Below are 24223 nucleotides of genomic sequence, written 5' to 3' on the forward strand. Positions count from 1 at the left end.
GAGCCAGAGAGATGATGTTCTAGGGTTTCTTTCTATTTTCCCCAATCTATCTCCCTCTCAGATTTTCACACACTTCAACTTTTGCTCTTCTCTACAAAAGTAACGTATGTAATTTGATCTATTATATATTATATTAGAGTCTAATTATTATTATTATTAAAATAATAATAATCCTCACTCAAATATTAATATATAATATACTTAATTATACAAAATATGTTTATATAGTTTTAGCAATTGGCTTCCAGTTTAGGCCCTGAGCATAAGCCTCAAGCCTTAAACAAAATATTATTATTTTCAATTTCGTATCTCTTAAATGATTTAAATTTACTTATCGTGATATTATTTCATTATAATAATACTATTTTTGTTTATTATTATACTAGAAATAAATATTAATTCAAATTAAGGTTAAACATTAATATTAAATTTTAAAGAAAATATATATATTATGATTTATTATGTGAATTTTTATTGAAAAATATTATTTAAAATTATATTTTATTAAACGAAAAAAAATAAAGAAATCCTCTGAATCCCCGCGGGGATCCCCGTTCCCCGTTTGGGGCGGGAAACAGGGAGTAAAATAATCCCCGTTCGGAGATCGGGGCGGGTTCGGGGATCGGGGGCGGGTATAGCACTCCCCGACCCCGAAGTGACCCGAATACCATCCCTACTCAGGACCTGAACATTCCAAAAATGTTTTCAGCATACTGTAATAACCCCAATTTTTGGAATTTTTGAAACGCTGATGAATAGTAACTTTTGATGATGATGCTGATTAAGGAAAATTATCAGACTGCACTATATAGGAGTATTGTTATGGAAATTCTAAGATCGTATTAGTATTCCATAAAGTAAATAAGTGTATGTAAAGATCGTCAGAATCCAAATTCGAACACTTTGATTTTTCCCGAAAATCCACCAGATACCGAAAGAATTAAGTATAAGGTAACATGATTAAAAGGATTTAAATTCAAGGATTATAAGAGAGGATCATAAAAGGAATATAAAATATTGAGAAAGGTTTAGGGGAACCCAAGTAATAAGATCCCGGATATGATCCCTCGAACGATAAACGCGAACGAAAGTTAAGCGAACCGTATAACAGATAAGCGGTCATTAGCCAAGTAATTAAGGGTTAATCAAAGAGGTTAGTGGATGATGATGTCATCACACCAACAAGAAGAAGACAAGTGTAACAAGATGACCTAAGCTTGATGATATAAGCATGACAAGTGGGAAGGATTGGTTGGTTGATTGTGAGCCACACATTTTTCACCATGGTAAATTCCATGTAACCAAGCTAAACACCACACAAATCATCAAAACACAAATCAAGAAGCTATTTCTTCTTCTCCTCCTTCATTGCCTCAGCTTTTATTCTTTAACAAGAAGGAAAATTTCAAAACTCAAGCTACACTCCATCATAAATCAAGAGGTTAGTCTCTATAGCTCTTATATTTCATAACTAAGAAGAGCAAGTAGTTTGAGTGCTTGAATCCAAGGTTTGCTAGCTCAAATAAATCATTTAGTTTAGGGTGAATATTAACATTCAAGAACAAACTTTTGATTCTTGATTTTATTTGTAAGGTCAAGGTAGCTTAAGCATAGATCAAGGCTTCCATGGACATTCCAAGGATCTTTCATTGATTAAAAGCTTCAAGAAGGTATAAAAAAAATTCAAACCCTAAGCTTTACTTTGAATGTTTAGGAGTGGTTTTGATTTTTATAGTATATGAGAAGCATGATGCTTGTGTGTTTCAAGTTTGGTTGGGTTTGTAGTGATTTGGATGATTGAATCTTGTTTATAGTTAATGAAACTTAAGTATAGTTAGTAGTTCATGTTTAGGGTTGAATGAATTGGAAAATCTTGAGATGTTGGGACTGATGTGGTAAGGTTTGAATGAGGGTTGGTTGTATTGTTGATTGTGAGTTGGATTGTGGTTGTTTGGAATGGTTTAAAACTTTGGTAATCGCGTAAACATAGCCGTCGTAATGCCCGATTTACCTTAGACTGTTTTAGTTCTTAACTTCAGGACCCGTTAACTCACTGTAATATTATGACCATTGCCATTTTTAGATAGTTCATGTTACGAGCTTCGTTTTGATATGTGGTTCGCTTGAATCCGATGTACGGTTTAGGAGAAACGACCGTTTTAAGTAACGACATTTCGCGAACAAACCATTACCCGTCTCCTTACTTTAAAACCTTGGTTAAGGCCTTTAAATGACTAATTGGAGTATTAACAATTATGTAAAGTGGATTAGGCAGTTGGTAGAGTACTCGCGAAAGAATCGCCTTAAAATTCTTAATGGTTAATTTATTAAAAATGGTGGAGCCGAGGGTACTCGAACGACTTATGTGATTCGTTAAGCGTAGAAGTGACCATAAGCGAACATTAAGGTTCAATTGGTTAAAGTCTAGTTTCTTAAACGACCGGGGTTTAATTCCGACTTATGTTGTTGTTCATAGGTTATCGGACCCACTCTAAGCTTAAGTCTATCCGGGAACACTCAGGCAAGTTTTCTACCCGTTATACTGTTGTTGTGATGTATATATGTAAATGCATTATCTTGTGATAAGTGCATGATTGTTATTAGCAAATCTTGCGATATATTGGAGCATGCTGATATGGTATATATGCATGTATGTTTCGTAATCTTGATATCTAATTGTTGATTCAAATGCTTATAAATTGCATAATACATATGCTAGAGATAAGCAGTAGTTGCGTATATCCTTAGTATAGGGGACCCAAATGTGAACATTTTCTAAACCGGGAGTCGATATTCCCGAGTATAATATATATATATATATATATATAGTTTTCAAAACTATTAATCGAATAAGGTTTATTCGATAACTTTATTTTATTTAATGAATATTATTTTGAATATTCATTCGAGAACTTATGACTCCGCTCATTTTATTTAATGAATGTTATTTTGAATATTCATTCGAGAACTTATGATTTCGCTTATTTTATTATATAATATTCTTTATTTTATTAAAGAATAATGTTTCGATATTTGCCAAGTATTCGGAAAATAGTTGATACTATCAAATTATTCTTACTTTAAATATTTTCCAGAGATTATTTTCAAACTTTATCAAAACTATTTTTGGAAGGTTAGAGCGGATCCCAAAACTCGTTTTCAAATTTAAGATCTTCCTTTCGAAGGGGATTTAAATACTCGCTCAAAAATCTGAGGGATCCGGCTCCGTGATGTATTTTTTTATATTCGCGACAAGGTTGTTATTTTGATAAAAGAGTTTTTGATTACTTACCCAATACTCGGGAAGTAAAATTCTTGGAACAAGTTAATCCATTAACAGGCATCGCCTGGGAAATATCGGTGAGTTTTCCTTTCCAACTAGATACGGCTTCTTGGTAGAGCCGTATCAACAAGTTTCTACTTGGGGAAAGGGGGGACGAGCTTTACGTTTCAGAGTCATGGATTTCATCTGAACTAGGAGTGGCGTAAGTGGTCGAATGGCGCCGGCCCAGCCTTATTATATTGGCCCAAATGGCCCGCAAGTTCCGCTAAGACGGTCAATTCCTTAGTAGTCCAGTGTTCGGTTGACAAGTAAATCTGACGGTTCTCCTCTACATGTAGAAAATGGTGGGGTTGAACTACTGCGACTGATCATCGTAAGTGGTCTTCCTGGCGCGGCAAACTCCCGTAATGAGTTCATCATCCAGTTGGATATTTCTGCAACACTACCCAAAGCACTTCGATAGAAAGGCTACGGTTGGGCGATTGTTGAGTGTTGGCAGGGTCGAGTTTTCAAAATGATGTTTTCATCAAATGAAGTATCTCGTAACTTCATTTTATTTTGATGATATTTCAAAGATTGATTCTCTACAAGTTTGTCTTGTAGCTTCATCTATGGGATGAACTATTTATACCTTGAACGGTGGTAGTTCAAGTAGTATTCGGAAAAGATATAAGTATATTGGAATATCTCGTAACTTCACCTTTTTAACTTATATCTGGTTAATGATTATCTTATGCATGACAAATGTTTTCAGAAAAACGTTGAGACAAGGTTAGATATATGAGATCACCTTGCAACGATATTTTTATACAGTTATAAACTGGAACTCTGTCTATATTATACATGTCAGAGGATTTCAAAGATTGTGAAAAGTATATAGGTATATATATACTGAATATTTTGTGATTTGGTCGTGTTAAGATATCAACTTGGTTCATTTCTTCTTGACCAAGACTTTCATGAGTACTATGAGAATGCTCATATATTGTTAATTATTATACATATTATTTCGGTGGGCTTGTTGCTCACCCTTGCTTTCTTCTTTCATCACACAACAACAGATAGACAAGATGAACAGGACCAAGCTCCCAATTTGCGAGCGGATAGGAAACATTCCGCAGTTTCCGGTAGGCGTTGATGTCGTTGTAGCTGAGGTATGAATTACCAATAGGCTAGGCTTTCAACTTATGATGTACCAGACTTATGTATCTATATGAATTGTAATAATGGCAAAGAAATGTAAATTTATTCAGAAACTCTTTTGAGGTGTAGTGGCTTATAATTGTGGAATAAAACGACTTGTGTAATTTTTGGTATTCATCTCTAAGACTATAACTTGTGGTGTGTGTATATTGTGGGGTCACAGTACGCAGTAGTTGGTTGTTTATTAAGATTAAGTGTTATTAAGGGAAATTGAACTCGTGACAACCCGGATCCCCGACCCCGGATTTGGGGGTGTTACACATACCATCAGGTCCTTAGCTTCTTATTTCAGCACATCATCAGGCCTTGAACCTCTAGCCTCAGGTCCTGAACATTGCATAAATTTCACCATATGTTTCTCAGCTAAAACTGAAACAACTCTTATACAAATAAGCATTTTTGCTCTTATTTCTACATGGATTTTACTAAAAAAATGTCTGAAATTCAAATATGAAAATTTATGTCCTTATAGCAAGGAACAACATCCCCTTGTTATTAACCGGACTAATATATGTCCTCAAATTTCCATTTTTGGTCTACAGCCTGTAGATAAGCTTCCGTGGAGCAAGTTCTGGCCCATGCTGAAAAGAAGTAATCCAGTAATGTTGCTTATGCATGCTGGAATTACTCCTGAAATGTTGTTATGAGATAAAAACAGTTTTCCTAACTTGGATAACTTACAAATTCATTCTGGAATATTTTTTGTTAATTTTTTTTCTATCTAATCCAAGCTTTGTCAAGTTAAATAGTTTCCCAATTTCTTGAGGTATGCTTCCGTAGATGTAGTTTCCGGATAAGGACAGCACGCCTAATGTTGTAGAGAAATTGGCAATGGAATTAGGGAGCTCCCCACTTAAACCAGCGTATAATAGACCTAAACTCTTAAGACGCGTACAGTTTACCAAAGATCCCAGGAAGCGCAAATCACCAGGCTTCTGATTGTGTCCAAGTTAAAAGGCCTCCGAAATTTATTGGTAGAGGACCAGTAAATTTGTTAAATCCTATGTCAAAAACAACAAGCTTCGAAGCATTGATTATGGATGATGGCAAAGGGCCTGAAAGTTGGTTTTGAGCAGGGAAAAATCCCATCAACTTAGAAAGGGAGGAAAACAAATCTGCTTGAAGCCTTCCTTCTAAACCATTTCCGGTTAGGCTAACAGAAGTGAGAGATGAACTATTGTAAATTTGCAGGGGAACCGTACCTACCAAATTATTTTGTGCCAATCGAAGGTAATCTAATTTCAAAAGGTTAGCAACTTCCAAAGGTATGCTCCCCGTTATGTTATTGCTGGCTATGTCAAGGATAACAAGTGACGACGCATTCCCTATTGACGGAGGGATTTCTCCAGTGAAATGATTTATCCTTGCAATAAACCTAACAAGTTTAGGCCATGATGTAAAATCGGTAGGTAATTTACCTCCGAGATTGTTTTCTCGTAGACGGATATGTCTGATATCTGTGCAGTGACTTAAATTCATTGGAAACTCACCCTGAAAGGAATTACTTCCCAAGTAAAGGTACTTTAGGCGAAACAATTTCCCAATTTCTCCAGGGATTGGGCCACGGAAGTTGTTTACATCAAGTTGAAGTACTTTAAGAAAGGAGAGGTTCCCGATATAAGGAGACAAAATACTATCCAGTTTTTGAGATGAGAGGTCCAACACAGTCACTCTCTGACGTCTGCGGCTGCATGTAATGCCTTTCCACTGACAGAAGTGAACAGAATGATTCCACGAGCTCATCACACCATTTGGATCACCTGGTAATATGTAAGCTTTGACAGAAAGCAAGGATTGTTGGTCTGTAAAATTACCCATGTATGTAGTAGCTGCAGCACTGTTTTTACAATTAGAAGAGGCTGCTAATGTTGAAATGAAGACAATGATATATCTCAACATTTTTTTGCTTCGTTATACAGAATGAACATGGAACATATCACTATCTGTCACTGACTTTAAATACTGCCATACCCCTGTGCTTCACTGGCATATCGAAATTTTTCCCAACTTCAAGTCAGTCAACATAGCTAGAAGTATCTTCGACTGAATGGCTAGAAAAACTGGCCTCTTAATACCGACGATAAATAAGAGAAATGTTACGTCCAGGCGATAAATAAGAGAAATGTTACGTCCACAGAAAAATTTATAGAATGAGATGACATGTATGAGGAGTGTTCCAGAAATCGCTAGCCGTGCCAGGGCGGTGAGGGTACCTTCGAGAGATTAATCGGCAAGTCGGAGATTAATCGGATCGATTAATCGGAACATTAATCGGAAGAATTTAAATATTATTTTCAATTTTTATAATTATATAATGATCAAAATGTCAAATATTTGTTTGAGAAAAGAAATTAGAATGGTATTAAACAATATCTACACATTTGACATGCGTTATTTACTAATTATTGAGTTTACAATATTAACTATATTTTAATTCACACTTTTAAATTAATTATAATATGTTATTTTTATATTTTAAGTGAGAAAATAAATATATTATATTACTTGTTACTTCTTACCAATACTTTATATTATAAATTGACATGATATTGTGTGAAATTATGAAATTAATGATTTAAAATTATAAAAACGTAAAAAAAATATTTTTTTAGTTATTTTCCGCCTAGACCGCCTAGGACCGATTTTTGACCGCCTAGGCCGCCTAATCCCGATTTTGACCCGATTTTTTGAAAAAACGCCTAAATCACCGCCTAGGTCCGAGTCGGGGCGTTTTACCACCGCCTAGCGCCTAGGCGCCGCCTAGCGCCTAGGCGGCCGCCTAGGCGGCCGCCTAGACCGATTTTTAGAACACTGGTATGAGGTGAACGGAAGGTTAATGTGTTATCAGCCACTATCTATTATCATCTTTATTTCTTTTTTGTTTTATTTTTTATTGAGTAATATCTTGATTCTATTTATTCTATTTCAAACATCAATTATCTGTAAACACATACTGAACACCGGTAATTTTTGTAATAAATGTGTTTTTATGCTCATCAAATGCAAGTCATCAAGCTAGATTATTCCTTGTTAGATTAGTGTTTTAATTTTCGCAAGTCCACAGCAAAAGATTTCCCCTAGGATTTACGGATTTAAAACATGAACGACCAGATATTTATTCATTGTTCACAAGTCTGGAAATGACGGTGAAGTCATTAGCTAGATAAACTAGCTACCAGTTCAACACTACATTGGATCAAATTACATCATCAGTAGCACACAGACACTCGACAATAATACACGATACACGTTCCTTGTCTTCAGTCTTCAAGGCAATGTGTAAGCTGCGAAACACATGCAAAACTGTCAGCTATAGTACTAACAAAATTAGCAAAACAAAATCACCAAATTCAAAAGAAAATATTGAATGTGTAACAATGTTGGAAAGTAATTACCTCCGCATTTGTAACCAACAGGGCGATTAACAAGATTGCAGCGCTTAGGAATATTTATAGCAACCTCAGGCTTAACACCAGAGCTCTTAGCAGTATCAGAGAGCATAACAGCACACAAGCAAGGCGGATTCTTTCCCATTTTCTCCACCTGAGCACAGCAATTACGAGAAGGCGTCGAGTCTGTATCTTGTGCTGCAGATGCACAAGGAGCCAGCTTAAACGCTTCCATATCAGGGGTAGTATTTTTTCCGCATTCATTACGTGCTTCTGCTCCATTAAATCCCACAGCAATCCCGAAAACCACGAGGAATCCAAGAATGCAAATGTACTTCATTTGAGCTTCCATTTTACTAACTAGCTAATGTAGTATTGCAATGGATGAGTGATCATACTTGCAACTTGATGGGCTTTATATACTGAAAATTTGGCTTGATGAATGATTAAACATAATGCACAACAGTGAGTGGAGAAAGCATTAGAAGACACATAGATACTATATTGCAGCACTTACTCAAAGGTATATGAGCAATTGGAGTTAACCGACTTGTTAAAGCAGTATAATCATTACATGAATACTTGATAATAAATAGTTTTATTAGTTTCTGTAGTTAATATTGTGTTTCTTAATATTTGACACATATTAAGCTCACCAACCCCACTGATAAAGAACACCATTTAACATTAACAATGAAGAAAGAGTACAAGTACTATCTACTGGTAGTAGTCTACTACTGGATGATCTAGTGGCCAATATCTAGATGTGAGCACTATAATTGAGTTCCAACAGATGCTGAATTGAGTTCCAGTAATAATTTGGAACACATTTTTTATGAGAAATAAATTAAAATGTTTTGGACCTTGACATTTTCCGGTTGTAATTTAAATACAATTGTTTCTGAAATGTATTGGGCCCTCTGACAATTTACATTAAGAAGAGTTTTTGGATATTGTTTCTTGTTGTTTACCATCTATTCCATCGTTTTACTATTGGGCTTGATCCATATTCCATAGAGTTAAAATTTGTGGTCATTTTTGGAAATAAAGCAAAAAATGACGCCGCTGCCGGGGATCGAACCCGGGTCACCCGCGTGACAGGCGGGAATACTTACCACTATACTACAACGACTTGTTGTTGAGCAAAATGTTTTTAAATATTTAATCCTCCATTTTATTATTTGCTGCAGCCTTTTACATTTATAGTCTATTGACTACACCAAGATTTTTCATATCAAGCCTCCCAACCCAAAGCGCTGCAAGCTCGTTATTGACCTTGGTTCACAATTCTTTTTTACGTGTTTCAAAGATGTTTAATATGTTATGCTATTCTTGGTTACCAATATACTTTAGGTCTTGCACTAGTTTTTGCAGTTGCACGTTGCCTTGAAGCTTCAAGACAGGTAACATATTTATTTTAGAGTGTTTGTGTGCTAATGAATACTAATGGTGATCTAATTTGATCAAATGTAGTGCTGAAATGGTAGCTAGTTAATGACTTCAAAGAGTAATATCCAGACTTGTGAACAATGAATGAATATCTGGTAGTCCATGTTTCAGAAACATTAATGCTTGCTTTATTTCTGATGTATTCTCAAGTACCTAGTAAATTCAGACTTAAATTATAAGGAAGCTTCTTACAAATTGCCCATATTCGACGTCTTAAAAGAATAAAACTCAGTTCCATATGTTTGAATGTCTGAACTTCTCAGTTTTCATGTTCGTGGCAATCTTACTAAGAAAAAAGCTTTGCTTGATCACTTGCATCTCTCTTCACAAGTATTCAAATTAGTAGTAGTAACCCATTGAACACCAGTCACTTGCATCTTTCTCTTAAAAATTAATTTTAAGTAGGGATTGTTCTTGCCCTTCGCCACGATATCTTGCCAGGAGTATTATACAACCGTTGTAGATCACAAGTTTCTTTTCTTCTTTACACAATTGTTATTTGTTATGCTTATGGACGTATCACTGAAATTGTTTGATGTTTCAGATTTAATGGTTATTTGTTATGTTAGATTTGAATCATCCTAAAATTGTTCTTACACATTCTGAGCATTTCTGATTTCTGATATGATATGCCTTGTATTTATCAAAATCACCTCTAATCAAATGCAACTAGATTTAGATCAATTGGAAACACGCCATAATGGATACTAAAATAGAACCAATACATAAATTACTCTACTAGCGATAAATATTAGAAATACAGTAACAAAGTACAAGTAATTCAAGCCTATTTTTAACTTTCTTCACATCTTTTATCATGTATGGTCTTTCATATTTAACCTCAAATTAAGCTAACCCTGTTTGCTCAAATCTCAATGCTCATCGATCCATTTGTCTTAGTCGACTTCCCTTGTATTGAGCCGACAACTCCTTTTGATGCTCGTTATTTTCCTTTTGAGTTACAGAGGCTGCCACCACTTCCACGGTTTTGTTTCCAATAGAAGAACCAACTGGTCCTTCGAGTTGATTACCAGAGTTCTTTACTTTTGTCTCGCCAACAAGATAATTAGTCAAGACTCTTTTGACTCCAAAGCCACGTCGGGGTGGCTTGTCAATGTTCGCACCAAGAAATGGAGTTCTTTCTCCCTTTGCAGGACTGTTTGCCACCTTGGAGGGCGAAAACTTTGGTGTGCCAAATGCTGATTTGTAGGGAGTGCCAGAGGCGGGCACTGAATATGGGATATTAACCCTTTTGTGAGAAATTATACTGATAGTAGGAACTGAAGGAACTTTACCAGAATTCCTAGTTAAATCATCCACATATAGCAAATCATCAATTCTTGCAACTATATTGAACGCCAGGCTCTCAAGGACTCTGGAGTAACCTTCTAAAATGGATTTTCCTACATCCTGAGAAGGTCGAAGAGGAGTCAACAACAACTAGGTAACTGAAAAGCATATAAGGAACTATATTATTGTTCAGGGATTTACCGTGTTGCATTGGATCTTCGTAGTGTCTAAGGAAGTTTGGGTCAAACCAGGAAACCGCTGTTTTAAGCAAAGCAAGAGGCTTTCAGCTCTTTCAGCAAGCAACTCCCTCTTAGTATCTCCATCAACCATTAGATCTCTAACCATCTCCCAAGATGATTTGGCAGTCGAACGATTTGCACTAGTAACAGGTTTTGAATGGAGTCTTCTACGCCATACATAGATTGATGTTTCCACGCGATTTGCAATCTCTAAGGCAGTATGTTCATTAGACAAGTCAAGGCAATCAAGCAGACACTCCGGCGAGAAATATTCTGAAGTAATGTACCGATAGATGACATCCCCTAGACAGGCTCTGCCATTCTACATGGAACAAAACAATTTACTGTCAATTTTGACACATAAAAATTAAAGTAAATATGTGGTGCATATTGGGGTAATTAGTACTACAATGGTAATTTGTGGTCCATTTCTGTCTACACATAACTCTTATCCCTCATCGTGGGATGTTAGATACAGAGAGACACTGCAGTAACTGGGAACGCTAGTAATTAAGTAGTACTTGCTCCTTTTATTTAACATTACAACTTCATACAAGAAGGCACACAAGATGTCAGATTTAAATGCATTCGATAAATAGCAAGGAGGCCAGCAAGTAATCTGACAACATAATCAAAAGTTGTTATGATTTTTATCTAACATGCAACTTTGAAAGTTTGTGTGACAGTAGAATGAATGTCAAACCTTAGGAAGAGTTTCCAAATATGAATCAGGAACTTTTATCTCGGCTAATGTTATGCTATTGATGGACATGGAAGCTTTCAATATTTGATTTGCACATTCCCGCTTTTGGTTCAGCTGCTTCCTTGTGTCTTCTAGGAGACCACCTGAGGGAACGCGGGGCACCGGAAGCCACCATTTCTCCTCTTGGCGTTGCATCGATTTCCGAAGAACCGTTGATCCATCAGCATCACTGGCTACGATCCCTTGATCAATGTACCAGAACTCTGTCTTGGTAAAGCTATCTAATATTTCCTGTAGTGACAGAACAGGGAGTAAAACTATTAGCTTACAACTAGTAATTTCAAACAACAGATAGAAAGAGGTGTTAACCCTTACAATAAGCATGTTGTCTAGCTTCCGAAGAGCTGGGAGATTAATAAAAAGGTCTGCACGCGGTCTGCAAGTCATTACCTGCACAATCACAGCACGGTAAAGAACATATCCAAAAACTAACTTGAACTTATCCTGATTTGCAACATAATCTCCTATCTCCTGCTATTTAAAGTAATCTCAGTCATCAAAACTAGTTACTTCAAATTTATTTACGAAATATCCTGATTTGCAAGAAATAGCATTATAATTATAGCTGAATGCTTAAATCAACACTCAATTACATTGTAATTAGTACACTCTTATGAAACCAAAATCTAAGTTTCAAGCTCCAAGCCTCCATTTAGTTCAGGCCTCACGACAGAGAGAAAGTAACCTCATATAAAAAGAAAACATGCCACATAATACTTGATTGACCTAAGATGGAAATGTAAATTACCTCCAGCTTACTACCATCAGGAAATGTTTGCCAAGAAGGTATTAGCTTAACAATGTGATCAGTAACGCAAAGAAGACACTCAAGTACATTGTAATTAGTACACTCTTATGAAACCAAAATTTAAGTTTCAAGCTCCAAGCCGCCAACTAGTTCAGGTCTTACGACATAGAGAAAGTAACCGCATATAAAAAAAACATGCCACATAATACTTGATTTACCTAAGTTGGAAATGTAAATTACCTCCAGCTTACTACCATCAGGAAATGTTTGCCAAGAAGGCATTAGCTCAACAATGTGATCACTAACGCAAAGAAGACAGTCCATTTCTCTTTGCCACATTGCTTTCTTTTCCGCAGATAATGGTTCCAATCTCCAAAGTTGGCCAAATGCAGAAGCTGTCGCAAGAACACCAAGAATTACAACTATTATAAAGAATTCCAGACTCAATCTTTACCGTAGCAACTCTCTCTCTCTCTCTCTCTCTCTCTCTCTCTCACTCATACGCACACAAAGATAAATATAGAGGGAGAGAAGGAAGTAGTACCACAGAGATTAGTAATAGCATTTGAAATGGCCAAAGCAGTGCAAACTCCTTTACCACTTCCAGACATGTCTTCACCCAACAACAACTTTGCAAATCTTTCTTTCATCATATCCATTTCTACAAAATCATCATACAAAATTCCCAAAAAAAAAGAGTCAGTAAAGTAAAAAAAAAACTATAAAAATCACCCAACCCACTAAAAAAAATCAAATTTTAAACCACATCCACACACAGTCACATAGTAAATTCCATATTCAAGAAAATATATACACACATATACAAAGTCCTATATATTTATTTACCTGCAAGGGTCACAGTCATATCCTGCTTCTTCTTGGAGTCAACCAACTGGGTTTTGTTTTCATCGCCAGAATCATCGCAACATTTTTGTAAGTGGGCTTTTCTAATAGGCCAGCCCAAAGGAGAACACTCTTTGTTCTTGTTTTCATCAACCACACTACTCTCGGAGCTTGATCTGCTTGAACTTGAGTCACTTTCTTTATACTCAGACACAGTAGATGATTCAAACCCATAACTCTTCTTGCTCTTATCTTCTAAACTCTCCATTTCTCACATCAACAAACAAGAAAAAACAATGGAAAAAAAATCCCAACTTGGGTCTTAAATTAAGCTACTGAAAGGCTTAAAAATCCCATCTTTTTTATTTCTATCAAGATTTGAGCTGAGAAAAATGGTGGGTTTTTGAGTAAAATTGAAAACAAGAAAAAAAATTCACAACCTGGGTATTAAAAAAAGGTACTAAAAAGGCTTAAAAATGCAATCTTTTTTATTTCTATGAAGATTGTAACTGAGAAAAATGGTGGGTTTTGAGTGAAATTCAAAAGGGTTTAGTGGGAATATTGTTGTTATGATTGATGTGAATAGTGTCTGAAAGACTGAATCTTGAGAGAAAGATGAGGGGTCATAGGCCTGAAATTGTGATAGTGTGTGTAAGTGTGTGTCTGTTCTCTACTTGTACACTCAAAACAAAAGCTAGGGTCTAAATTTGATTTCAAGATTTAAAAAGGAGACAAATGAGATGCTCAACGTCTCTCTTTCTTTTACGTATGTATTGTACTAAAATAAAGGTGTTTGATCAAAGAGAAGTGTGTGTATAGTTCTACAATGTAAGACTACATCTGTACTAGAGTTATATAATATTTCATAGCCGTAGGTGTGACGGATTTGTCAATACAACGTATTTACGTTTTCGCCCTCTATGTTTGTATGTTTGTCCATACGTTTATTCTAAGCAAGTAGATTTCAAGAAATACAAATATGAAAATTTGCCTAGAATATAATTTTTCAAATAGAAAAATGTGGTGAGTACGTGTTTAGATAGCTATATAAATACATCATATATTTGTAATGATAAAATTTTATTCTTTTAATAAAACTATGTAATAACAAAAATACCACATGCATTCATATTAAAGATCCCGAACATTATTGCCTTTTTCAATATATTTTCTTAAAAAATACAACATTTACTGTTACTTTTGTATATGGGAGCTTATATATTAATTTTATTATTTTGAATATAATGATCATTTTGTCAGAGAGATGGGAACGTATCAATTTAGTCCCAATATTGATTAGGTATGATTTATCCCACTAAATAATCTTGGCAAATCTGAATCATTAATATTTCTGAATTATCTGAATAAATCATAAATCTGAATATCAAATGATTAAGATCATTTGGTATAGATTTTTTTTATGATTTCTGAATGATTAATTTTTGTGATTAATTAAGTCTAAAAAGTTACAAGATTTTAAAATCGATATAATATGAAAGGTTAGATGTACTAAATATTTTTAAAAAAAAATAGGGGTAATTTTGGCAAATCTGAATACTATTTTTTGAATAATTAAAATTTTCAAATGATTGAGATATCTGAATAATTAATGAATAATACTTTTTGGCATAAAACATCCTATATCACTTATTTTCTTAATTTAATAAAAAATAATAGTATTTTATATATTTAATTATCAGAACGGCATCAATTATAATCTAATATAATATTAAAAAATAATTTAAATGATTTAAATGATTTATTTAATCTAAAATATAATATTATGAGTATGTAACATTTTAAAATTAAATTAGTTGTCATTCATGTAATAATTGATTTAGTAATTTATTTTATGCTTTTTAAAATATTAAAATAAAAGTTACGATAAGAAATATATTTATGATGAAATCAGTGTTGTATATAAAGCCTTGCATAATTATTTTTTATTAAAGCATGCTTAGGTTGCTAAAAAGAAAGTCATTATACAAGAATGCTCCATGAATCATTCACTAGAAGTTTTTGGCACGAATAGCTCTGGAGGTTTTAAATCATTCAGGCTCTTAAAATTTGTGACCAAACAATGTGAGCGATTCATATTCATATTCATTCAGGTGCATGAAGTTATATACACTAACACGAATACACATTTTCAAGATGCGTATTTCGTCGTATTTCGTTATTATAGACGCAGATGTGTATTATTTACAAAATATGAATACCAATTAAATTTTTTAATATTTTATCTTTAATATAATAGTATAACATAAAACCCGTGTGATGCACATTTGTACATATTTTTATATATTTTTACTAAAAAAATAATAAGGACTGAATTCTTAATTCGTTCATTTAAAAACTTTAAATAATGTGTTTAATGATAAATATATAAATACATGTATATGTTCATTAATTTTTTAATCAGGGATTCGAAAAAGATAACATCATATTGAATATAATTAAATTGATATTTATATAAGCATTTACAAAAAATATTTTAATTTAAGTAAAAGTATTATTTCAGATCAATAGTCTACAAATTATGCTTAATCTCATATAAATTATATTTTATCTTCGATCAAAAGTTTACATTATTGTGCTATGTATCAATTATTTATATTATTGTGTTTTAACCGAAGATCTAAATCAATCAATAGTATACATTATTGTGTTTTAACTTTGACATGTTACACGAACCAAATTCAGCTAAGCATTTTTAGTTTGATTGTAATTATTTTTAGCCTGGATTATTATTATTATTTTGTTCAACCCAGATAAATTAATAATATATATAATTTTGTTTAAGTTGGTCGAATCATACTTTAATTTTGATTTTATTTTAGATAACAAAATAGTTAAAAAAAATTATTATGTTTCTAACTTTTAACATGATAAATAGGGTATGTTATTTTGTTTTAACGCGACTCAACAATATATAATTTTCAGGCATTAATATTAAACAAATATAATTAATTATATTTTTTTTGCTTTAAATTTTATTATACCCCTAATCAATAGTATAATTATTTTAGAATGAATGAAAAGTGTAGATTATTTTACTTTATCTCGAGGTCATTAAACAGAGCAGTAAATTATCTTCAAATTGTAAGAATTGTATCTAATATCTTTATTTATAATACACTCTTATAATATATATTTTACATTTTAATTAAATATAATATAGATTGTTTTAGAATTTTAATTAAAATAAAAAAATAAATTAACAAAATAAGTTTACTTCAATAAATTAACAAAATAAATTAGAATTCAAACTGGTTTGATTTTAATATCAGTTAGAATAATGTAGAATTCACTATGAATTATAATTTAAATCGATAAAGTAAGTTGATTTCGCCATCAATTATAATTCGAATTTACCGACGAACCAACCTGACAACCAAACTTTTAATGTTCCATCATTAACCTCATAACTAGCATAATAACTCGTGTGAGGCACATGTCACTTTCTAAAAAAAATTATGCATCATATTATTATAATGTTCTTAGTTGTTTTTTTATTTGTAAATATTATACAATATCTAACGTATATCAAATACAAGTTGATTGTTTATCAGTGTGTTTTATTTTCATACAAGACATCATCAAATTACACAATATTTCTAATATAGCTCATTAACCAAAAAATATATATATTTTTATTTGTGTTGTATAATTTGTATTTAATGAATCAATATAAACAAGGTAATCACTGTACATTTAATATGAAACGATTAAATTTAATTTGTAGAATGTCGTTAATATTTTTACAAACAAAATCTAAAAATTAATTTATATGTTCAATACAAAGTTGATCAAAAATTTTAAATTTTATTTAAACAAACTATATGTACCGCTCTATATTATTAATGAGTTCACTACTAACTTTGAATTAACTTACACAATTTAAAAAGATAAAAAATGCATAACTGAAGTCAGAATGACTTGCAATTATAATATAAAATAATATAAAATTTACATTACTATTAATATAAAAGCTGATTTTAATGAAAAATGTTTGTTTTTGAAATTTAACGTATGTATGTATGGAAAAATATTAGTTTTTTATTTACACTACTATTAACAAAATAAGATTAAGTTGTGTGTTAAGTTGTATGTGTGTGTCAGCATTTAAATTATCATATGTTACAATTCTTAGTAAATTTTGATGGTTTCAATTATTAATAATTATTAACATCGCAATTGATTACTTAAATAACATGCATCTATAATTATTCAAAAATTAAAATTATGTAATAAATAAATTATGATAATTTATATATAGTATTCACATTATCACTAACAAATAATCCATATCTATTTTTTACACAACCGAGTATTAATCATGGTTGTAACATAAAAATAAATTATATATTGTAAAGACTTATTATTGATATTCATGATTTTTTTCAAGAATTCGAAAGGAATTTTTTAATTATATCATTATTTAAAGCACTTTTAAATTTCTTTCATTACGACTCTAATATTTCTTCATATAATAATTTGATAACAATGTATACTATTCTTCTAAAATTAAATATTTTTAAATTCGATAAAGTTTTATTAATATTAGTTGAACTAGATAATTTCTTCAAATTATTGAAATATATATATATATTTTTTAAATAATATAAAATGTATTGAATCAAATACTACAATATAGTATAGATATAACTTTTATTTGAATAATTCAAATATTTGTACAATATTATCTTGATCAATTAATATTGCTTATCTGAAAGAATTATTTTTAAAAAGCTAGTTTTTTAAGTGAAAAATGAAAAATAAATCAATTTTCATCGTAGTTTTAACAAATCTCGTGAGATCTCATATCAAATTTAGAATATTTTTAAAATCGGGACAAGTCCCAAAAACAATAATGCGCTACCACTGAATTTAGTAATTTTAATACAAATAATTAATCGTCTTGATTCAATAAAGACCTCAAACACATTAATTTATATTAACATAAGATATAAAAAAATTCCATATTATTGCTAAGATATTATCGTCGATTTTTTAATTTCAATTTACTAAACGTAGAATGTGACGATGTTTTTTTTAGTATGTTTTGAATAATGGGCCAAGTCCTGATTTCAAATTCGAAATAAGCTAAAATGAATTGATCCATTATAATTCGAAATTATCTAAATATTTAATACCAATATAGATTATTTATATATAAGTGATTCTATTTTCAATATTTTCTTTAAGAATCATATATGTATATCTTAATTATTTTTTATAATAATTTTTTTAAAAAAAATATGTGATATATATTTTCAAACTAAAAAATGATTAATAAATAAAATAATAATTCATTTATGTACTATGCCTAACTTTATATCTGAAATTAAATTCTTTAAAATTAATTGTATAAATATTCAAATAACTATCTTTTTTTTTACGGAATTCAAGTAAATATCTTTAAAATTAAATAAAATATCCATTTAGCACACTTACATATTATGTGTATGATAAAAAACAAATGTGTCAATATGGTGTAGCGATATGAGGTTGTATAGGTCAATGAAATATGTCAAGTTCGATTCCCTCAAACTACATGTTTTATATAAATATTAAAAATATGAGTAGTTTGGACTTTTTAATTAGACTTTTTAATTTCATGAATTTTATCCTCTTATTTTCCAATTATATATAGAAGAGATATAGATTATTCCATGTACAATATACGGTTTACTTTTAATATTATTATTTTATGTATTTGTATATTATTATTTTTGTTATATATTTTTTAATTACATTGAATGTTATTATTTTTATTATTTATTTTGATAAAAATACTTTTAAACTTAGCATACCCGTATTTAAAATAGATAGTTATGCATGATTTAAATTAAATATTAATAGAGTATTTTCTATAAAGTTTTTATATTATATTTTAGATTAAAATAGTCAATGATAAACCGGGAAGATGGATAAGTAAACAATAATAGCAATTACAGTATGTGAACTTGCATCGCGAAAATCAAGGTGTGTCATCATTATCCTATTTAATCGACTTTAATTAATTATTACAAATATATTTTATAAAAATTTGTAAATATAAGAGTAATTAGATAATTAAAAAAAAACAGTTATGTAAAATCAACATGTACCATAAAACATGTACCGTATCAAAAATTTCAATGTTTCGTCTATTGTATAATAATATGAATTATTATATTTTATTAAAGAAACTTGTTTGTGATATTTAGAGAAGTTGCTTTAATTGAGAGAATTAAAAACAGTAACGTGTTTTATTTGAAAACGATTTTATTTTCGTTTCATATTATAATTCGACTACTAAGGTTAATAAAACTTTTAAATTAAATAAGGGTAATTCGGTAAATTCAGCGCGTATCAAGAAACACGTACCCGACCAAAAATTTTAATGTTTTGTCTTTTATAAAATGGCAATAGATAAGCGTAAAAGACTTATTATCCAAAATTTTGACGATGTGCCTCCAAAACAATCTCAACCCTTGATATAATATAATAAAAAATTGATGATTAATTAAGTCTATTCTTAATACAATTATAAATATAAAATTATTAAGTTTTTCAAATACTATTTAAACACAAATTGCGATATAATGTCTTTATACAGTCTTAAATAAAATATGATTAGAGATTTAATCAATTATAAATATAAAAAATATTACATTATTTTACCACTAATCAGAATACAAAATATGATACAACGATAGAAAAAAATATGATTAAAATTGTTCTAATATTATTAAAACCCCAATTGCGATACAATACCCTAATACAATTGCATGATTATATATTTAACCAGTCATAAATATACAAAGATTACATTGTTGGAATCCTGACCGTGAGCATTGGTGATTAATTTTCATTAAAAAAATAAAATACGATACAATATAAAAATACAATAATATATGGGATATGATTAGATATTATGCTATACATGGTTGTAATTCAATTACTCGTTCATATATTTATCAATATATGTGCATATTTATAGCAACGATATTACAACAAACTATAAAAAATAAATATAATATTGCAACAACATTAGATGTAATGATATATATGTAATAACAATATATATACATTAAAAAAATTAAAAAATAAAGAAGGTAAATTATAAAAAACAGTGCATCGCACGAGTTATAATTTAGTATGAAGAAATTTATCTATTTTATTATATAATTGATGAAATATTAAAAGTTTGGTTAATATATTTATTTATTAAATTACTTAATTATTATTACTAAGAAATTCATCAATTTACTTAATTACCCTTACTTAATTAAATTATAATTTTTGATAAAACAAATATCGCATGCATATCTTAATTGAGGTTATTTGGTTCCAAATTATCGATTTGATAAATTAAACAATACATAACAAAATTGTTCGAACTCGAAGTACCTGATTCGCGTCATATAAAATATAGATCGGAATATCATCATCATTATCTAATCATCATTGAAATTAAGCCTAAGAAACATATTTGAACCAGAATCGGTGTATGTTTAATTATTATATTATAATAAACGCAATATTAAATTTTTTGTTGGAATTCTAATTTTAATAAATATTAAAGTCAATTTTGTTTATCAATTTAAACTTCAATTCAATTTCAATTTATATCGAAGTTTATATTATTATTATTGGTATTGAAATTAACTTATTCTACTAATTTAATTTTTATTTATTTAAATTTTAAAACAAACTTTATAATAAAAATTAATTAATGATACTATGAAGTATATATTATAACATTTATATTATATAGATATTATAGATATCTATATTTATATCATTAAAAGATAATTTATTGCTCGGACAAATGACCAAAATAAAACAAATTATTCTCTAATTTTTCATACGGGCTAAAACATTATTATATTATTGACCTAAGATATAATAAAAGTTAAAATAAAATACATATAATTAGCTGAATTTGGTTAATATAATGTACCCTTTTAAATTTATTTCAACAAAAACATTTTCTTCGCTAGATTTATCACACATCACGGGTAAGTCTATGGGCAAGTCTATTTAAATAATAATATAATATTAAAAAAATTCAACTCAAGTAAAATTAAAAATATTATATAATATAAAGGTAATTTCGTTGATCGCACGGAATTTTATATAATATATTTTAAATGTTGAACTACGAAATTACATAAGACTATAAGAGTAAACAGTTTTGCTTGTTTAAAAATTCTAATATGATATATATATATATATATACATATATATATATAAAAGCTAAATATTAAATTAACTAACCAATGCCTTTCAACAATGGGCCACGAGCAGGGCGGTCAAAAAATTGTGAACAATTCAATATTTATCCGAATTATCTACATTTGTATTTGAAATAAAATCAGGCGTTATCTGTGTTCGAATACGATAATTTAGGATGCAAATACGAATTTAACAATATTATACTGTGATATCTGAATTTGAAATAATATATATATATATAATATTTAAATATTTTGTATATAATTATACATAATCTCTATATAATGTGTTTTTGTATGTATATATATATATATATGTATATTCAAAAAATTATATTATTCGAATTTAAAATGATTGTAAAAATATTACAAACATGTATGAAAATATCATTTGAGTTTAATTTTTAAAGATAACGAAATTATATTAAGAAGTTAAATAAAAATTACATTTTAAAAATAAAATGAAATAGGCTTCAATCCCCTTAACTTTTTAACTCAATATTTATATTTGTATTTTAAATATTTTTTACAATTTTTAATTTTTTTAAAATAAAAACAAAACTCTGAATCGGATTCGAATCCGGATATTTTCCATATCCCGGTAGTATTCGTTAAATCCGGATTCATATATATTATCCTTAGATTTTTTTGAATACAATACAAATTTTCGAGTTTGAATCTAGATACGGGCAGATTCGTGTCCGAATTATATATTTGACAACCCTAAATGTGAGGGTTAAATTTCTCTTTGAATAATAAAATATTAGAAGAGGCACGTGACTGTTCGATTCTGTTAACTCGTGTTACTTGTGTTCATCCAAAAGTTGGTTTGTAGCGTTTGAGCGACGTTAGAAATCATCCATTTCATTGTGGTAGATGTTTGTCTCGTGTTTATTAATATTTTAGATGAACAAAAACTTTTATATGACATATAACAATTTAGATTAGTGGACTAGATAAAATGGTATAGGATTTTTGCTTAGTTGGGTTTATTAGAGTCCGATTTTTTTGAATTGTTACATCTAAATTAAAATTAAAATGCGATATAGTTTGTTAATTCAGCTATATTATAGGGATGATAATTATTACAAAAGCGCATCTAACAATAATAAAATTTTTTGATATACTTGAAAGATAAGGTCCTCAAGCACATCTACCCTTGATCTTACATCAACCTTAAAATTGAAAAAAATGAGATGCGAATCCCAGCGAGCAACTGCCGTATGATAATTCAAAATAATATTTTTTAATCTTTTTTCAAACACAATTTAAACGTATAACAAGTAACACAAAACCACATATATATTCAATAATAAATATGACAAGATGTACACGGTACACTCTATTGGTAGGTTTCATCCCTTGATGATTGTATGAGTTTGATGATACAAGACATAATTTGATTGAGTAATAATTATGTGGGTTGATAATAATTATCGTAATCGGATTAAGTATATTTTGATGGCTAAGTTTTGTGATTGCTATATATACATAAATATGTTATTTGATAGGGATGGATGAGAGTAGTGTCCAATAAGTAGATTTTAGTATCGTTCGTGAGTCCTGACAAAAAAAAATATCGCTTGTGAGTGGAGGCTTGAGTATTGTTAGATTTAGACATCTTTGATTGGGTTTGAAACATCATTGATGTGTTGTTGTTTGATTGTATGCTTGAGTATTGTCTTTCTTAAGTATTGTTTGAGGGAATCATTGTTTGGTGAGATCGATTGTACTATTGATAATTGCTTGGATTAATAATATAAGTTGGAACGTGAATTTTCCGCATCATACATATTTTGTGTGCATACTTCGTGTTGATTATTTGAATCTCTTATATCTATCTGTGTATGTTTCTACTAACATCTCTAACAATAATCAATGAAATGCGTACGACATATTCTATAATTTACATATTCAAAATTCTTAGTCAATAAACAAATTTTGATATCATTTTCTTATTTGAAAATCTCACGATCTTAAATTACGGTTGTACTATGTCAGCAGCACGATTTTATAATTTGATGTTTTGGTAGGGTTAGCTTATATCTCTCGCTAAGTCAAACTCAACGACATACCTATATATTCCACAACGTGGGTAAACCAATTTTATATGTCAAATTATATAGTAATCGTAGTTTATGATTTGATACGCAACTAAAATTGAGGGATTTTAAAAATTATAATTTTGTCAATCATGTGCTAATGTCAAATTTTTGATACTAAAACAAACAATGAGAACATATAATCAAGTATAATATTAATATGTTAGTATAATTAATACATAAGAACAAATAATTACTTATCTCAGTTATATGAAATATAACCTTAAAACATATGTTCAATTCTCAGCAACCCGTCATAAATAACACATCTTCAATCTCGTTCCTTTTCGCGTTTCAAATTTTACGTTTTTTTAAAATCCCAAAATACGAAAATAGCAGAGGATAAAAATAGTTTTCTAAGAAATCTAGAGCTAATAAATTATGACTTGCAATGAATTTGTTACGATTTTTACACAATTGCTAATTTATGTATTCAAGAACTCTTACAAATTTTAATAGTAAAGACTAAAAACAAGAATATCATATATAACTTTATAAAATCCTAACCTTAAGCTTACTGTTGTCCTTGTTTCAAACCCGATTGAAAATCTAAGTTCATTATAATATAATTTTAATATCTTACTATTTAAGAAATTTTAATCCTTTTTATTATAATATTATTATAATTTTTAAAATAGGGGGATATATTCTGAATATTTTATATGGAGACAGGCAATTTAGGGAAGTTA

The 24223-nt window shown here is 30.0% G+C and overlaps 2 protein-coding genes and 1 non-coding gene across 4 annotated transcripts; all 3 read right to left on the reverse strand.

Moving 5' to 3' along the window:
• Nucleotides 1–7577: 7577 nt before the first annotated feature.
• LOC141690380 (uncharacterized) lies at nucleotides 7578–8272 on the reverse strand. Its single transcript, XM_074495187.1, has 2 exons — nucleotides 7882–8272; nucleotides 7578–7770 (listed from the first exon to the last, which is right to left on the reverse strand). Exons 1-2 carry the CDS (start codon nucleotides 8225–8227, stop codon nucleotides 7754–7756), a joined length of 363 nt encoding a protein of 120 aa, XP_074351288.1. The 5' UTR covers nucleotides 8228–8272; the 3' UTR covers nucleotides 7578–7753.
• Nucleotides 8273–8935: 663 nt separating this feature from the next.
• TRNAD-GUC (transfer RNA aspartic acid (anticodon GUC)) lies at nucleotides 8936–9007 on the reverse strand. Its single transcript has one exon. It is a non-coding gene; the product is annotated as a tRNA-Asp (tRNA).
• A 997-nt stretch (nucleotides 9008–10004) lies between these two features.
• On the reverse strand, nucleotides 10005–14014 carry LOC141690379 (rop guanine nucleotide exchange factor 7-like). Of its 2 annotated transcripts, XM_074495186.1 has the most exons (7): nucleotides 13211–14014; nucleotides 12909–13025; nucleotides 12605–12759; nucleotides 11932–12006; nucleotides 11557–11847; nucleotides 10816–11175; nucleotides 10005–10734 (listed from the first exon to the last, which is right to left on the reverse strand). In XM_074495186.1, exons 1-7 carry the CDS (start codon nucleotides 13473–13475, stop codon nucleotides 10204–10206), a joined length of 1794 nt encoding a protein of 597 aa, XP_074351287.1. In that variant the 5' UTR covers nucleotides 13476–14014; the 3' UTR covers nucleotides 10005–10203. The 2 variants fall into 2 exon arrangements, with proteins under 2 accessions (XP_074351287.1, XP_074351286.1); XM_074495185.1 differs by having other exon boundaries at nucleotides 11557–12006.
• Nucleotides 14015–24223: the final 10209 nt, after the last annotated feature.

Source organism: Apium graveolens, chromosome 10 (genome assembly GCF_009905375.1).
Source record: "Apium graveolens cultivar Ventura chromosome 10, ASM990537v1, whole genome shotgun sequence".
Lineage (NCBI taxonomy): Eukaryota > Viridiplantae > Streptophyta > Magnoliopsida > Apiales > Apiaceae > Apium > Apium graveolens.

Bases quoted from the DNA above. Each gene is read 5' to 3' on its own strand.
- LOC141690379 (XM_074495185.1), bottom strand. From the start codon at position 13,475: ATGGAGAGTTTAGAAGATAAGAGCAAGAAGAGTTATGGGTTTGAATCA. The intron at 13,026-13,210 runs GTAAATAAATAT...ATGATTTTGTAG, and splicing joins TATGACTGTGACCCTTGCAG to AAATGGATATGATGAAAGAA. The intron at 12,760-12,908 runs GTACTACTTCCT...TTCTTGCGACAG, and splicing joins TGCTATTACTAATCTCTGTG to CTTCTGCATTTGGCCAACTT.
- LOC141690380 (XM_074495187.1), bottom strand. From the start codon at position 8,227: ATGGAAGCTCAAATGAAGTACATTTGCATTCTTGGATTCCTCGTGGTT.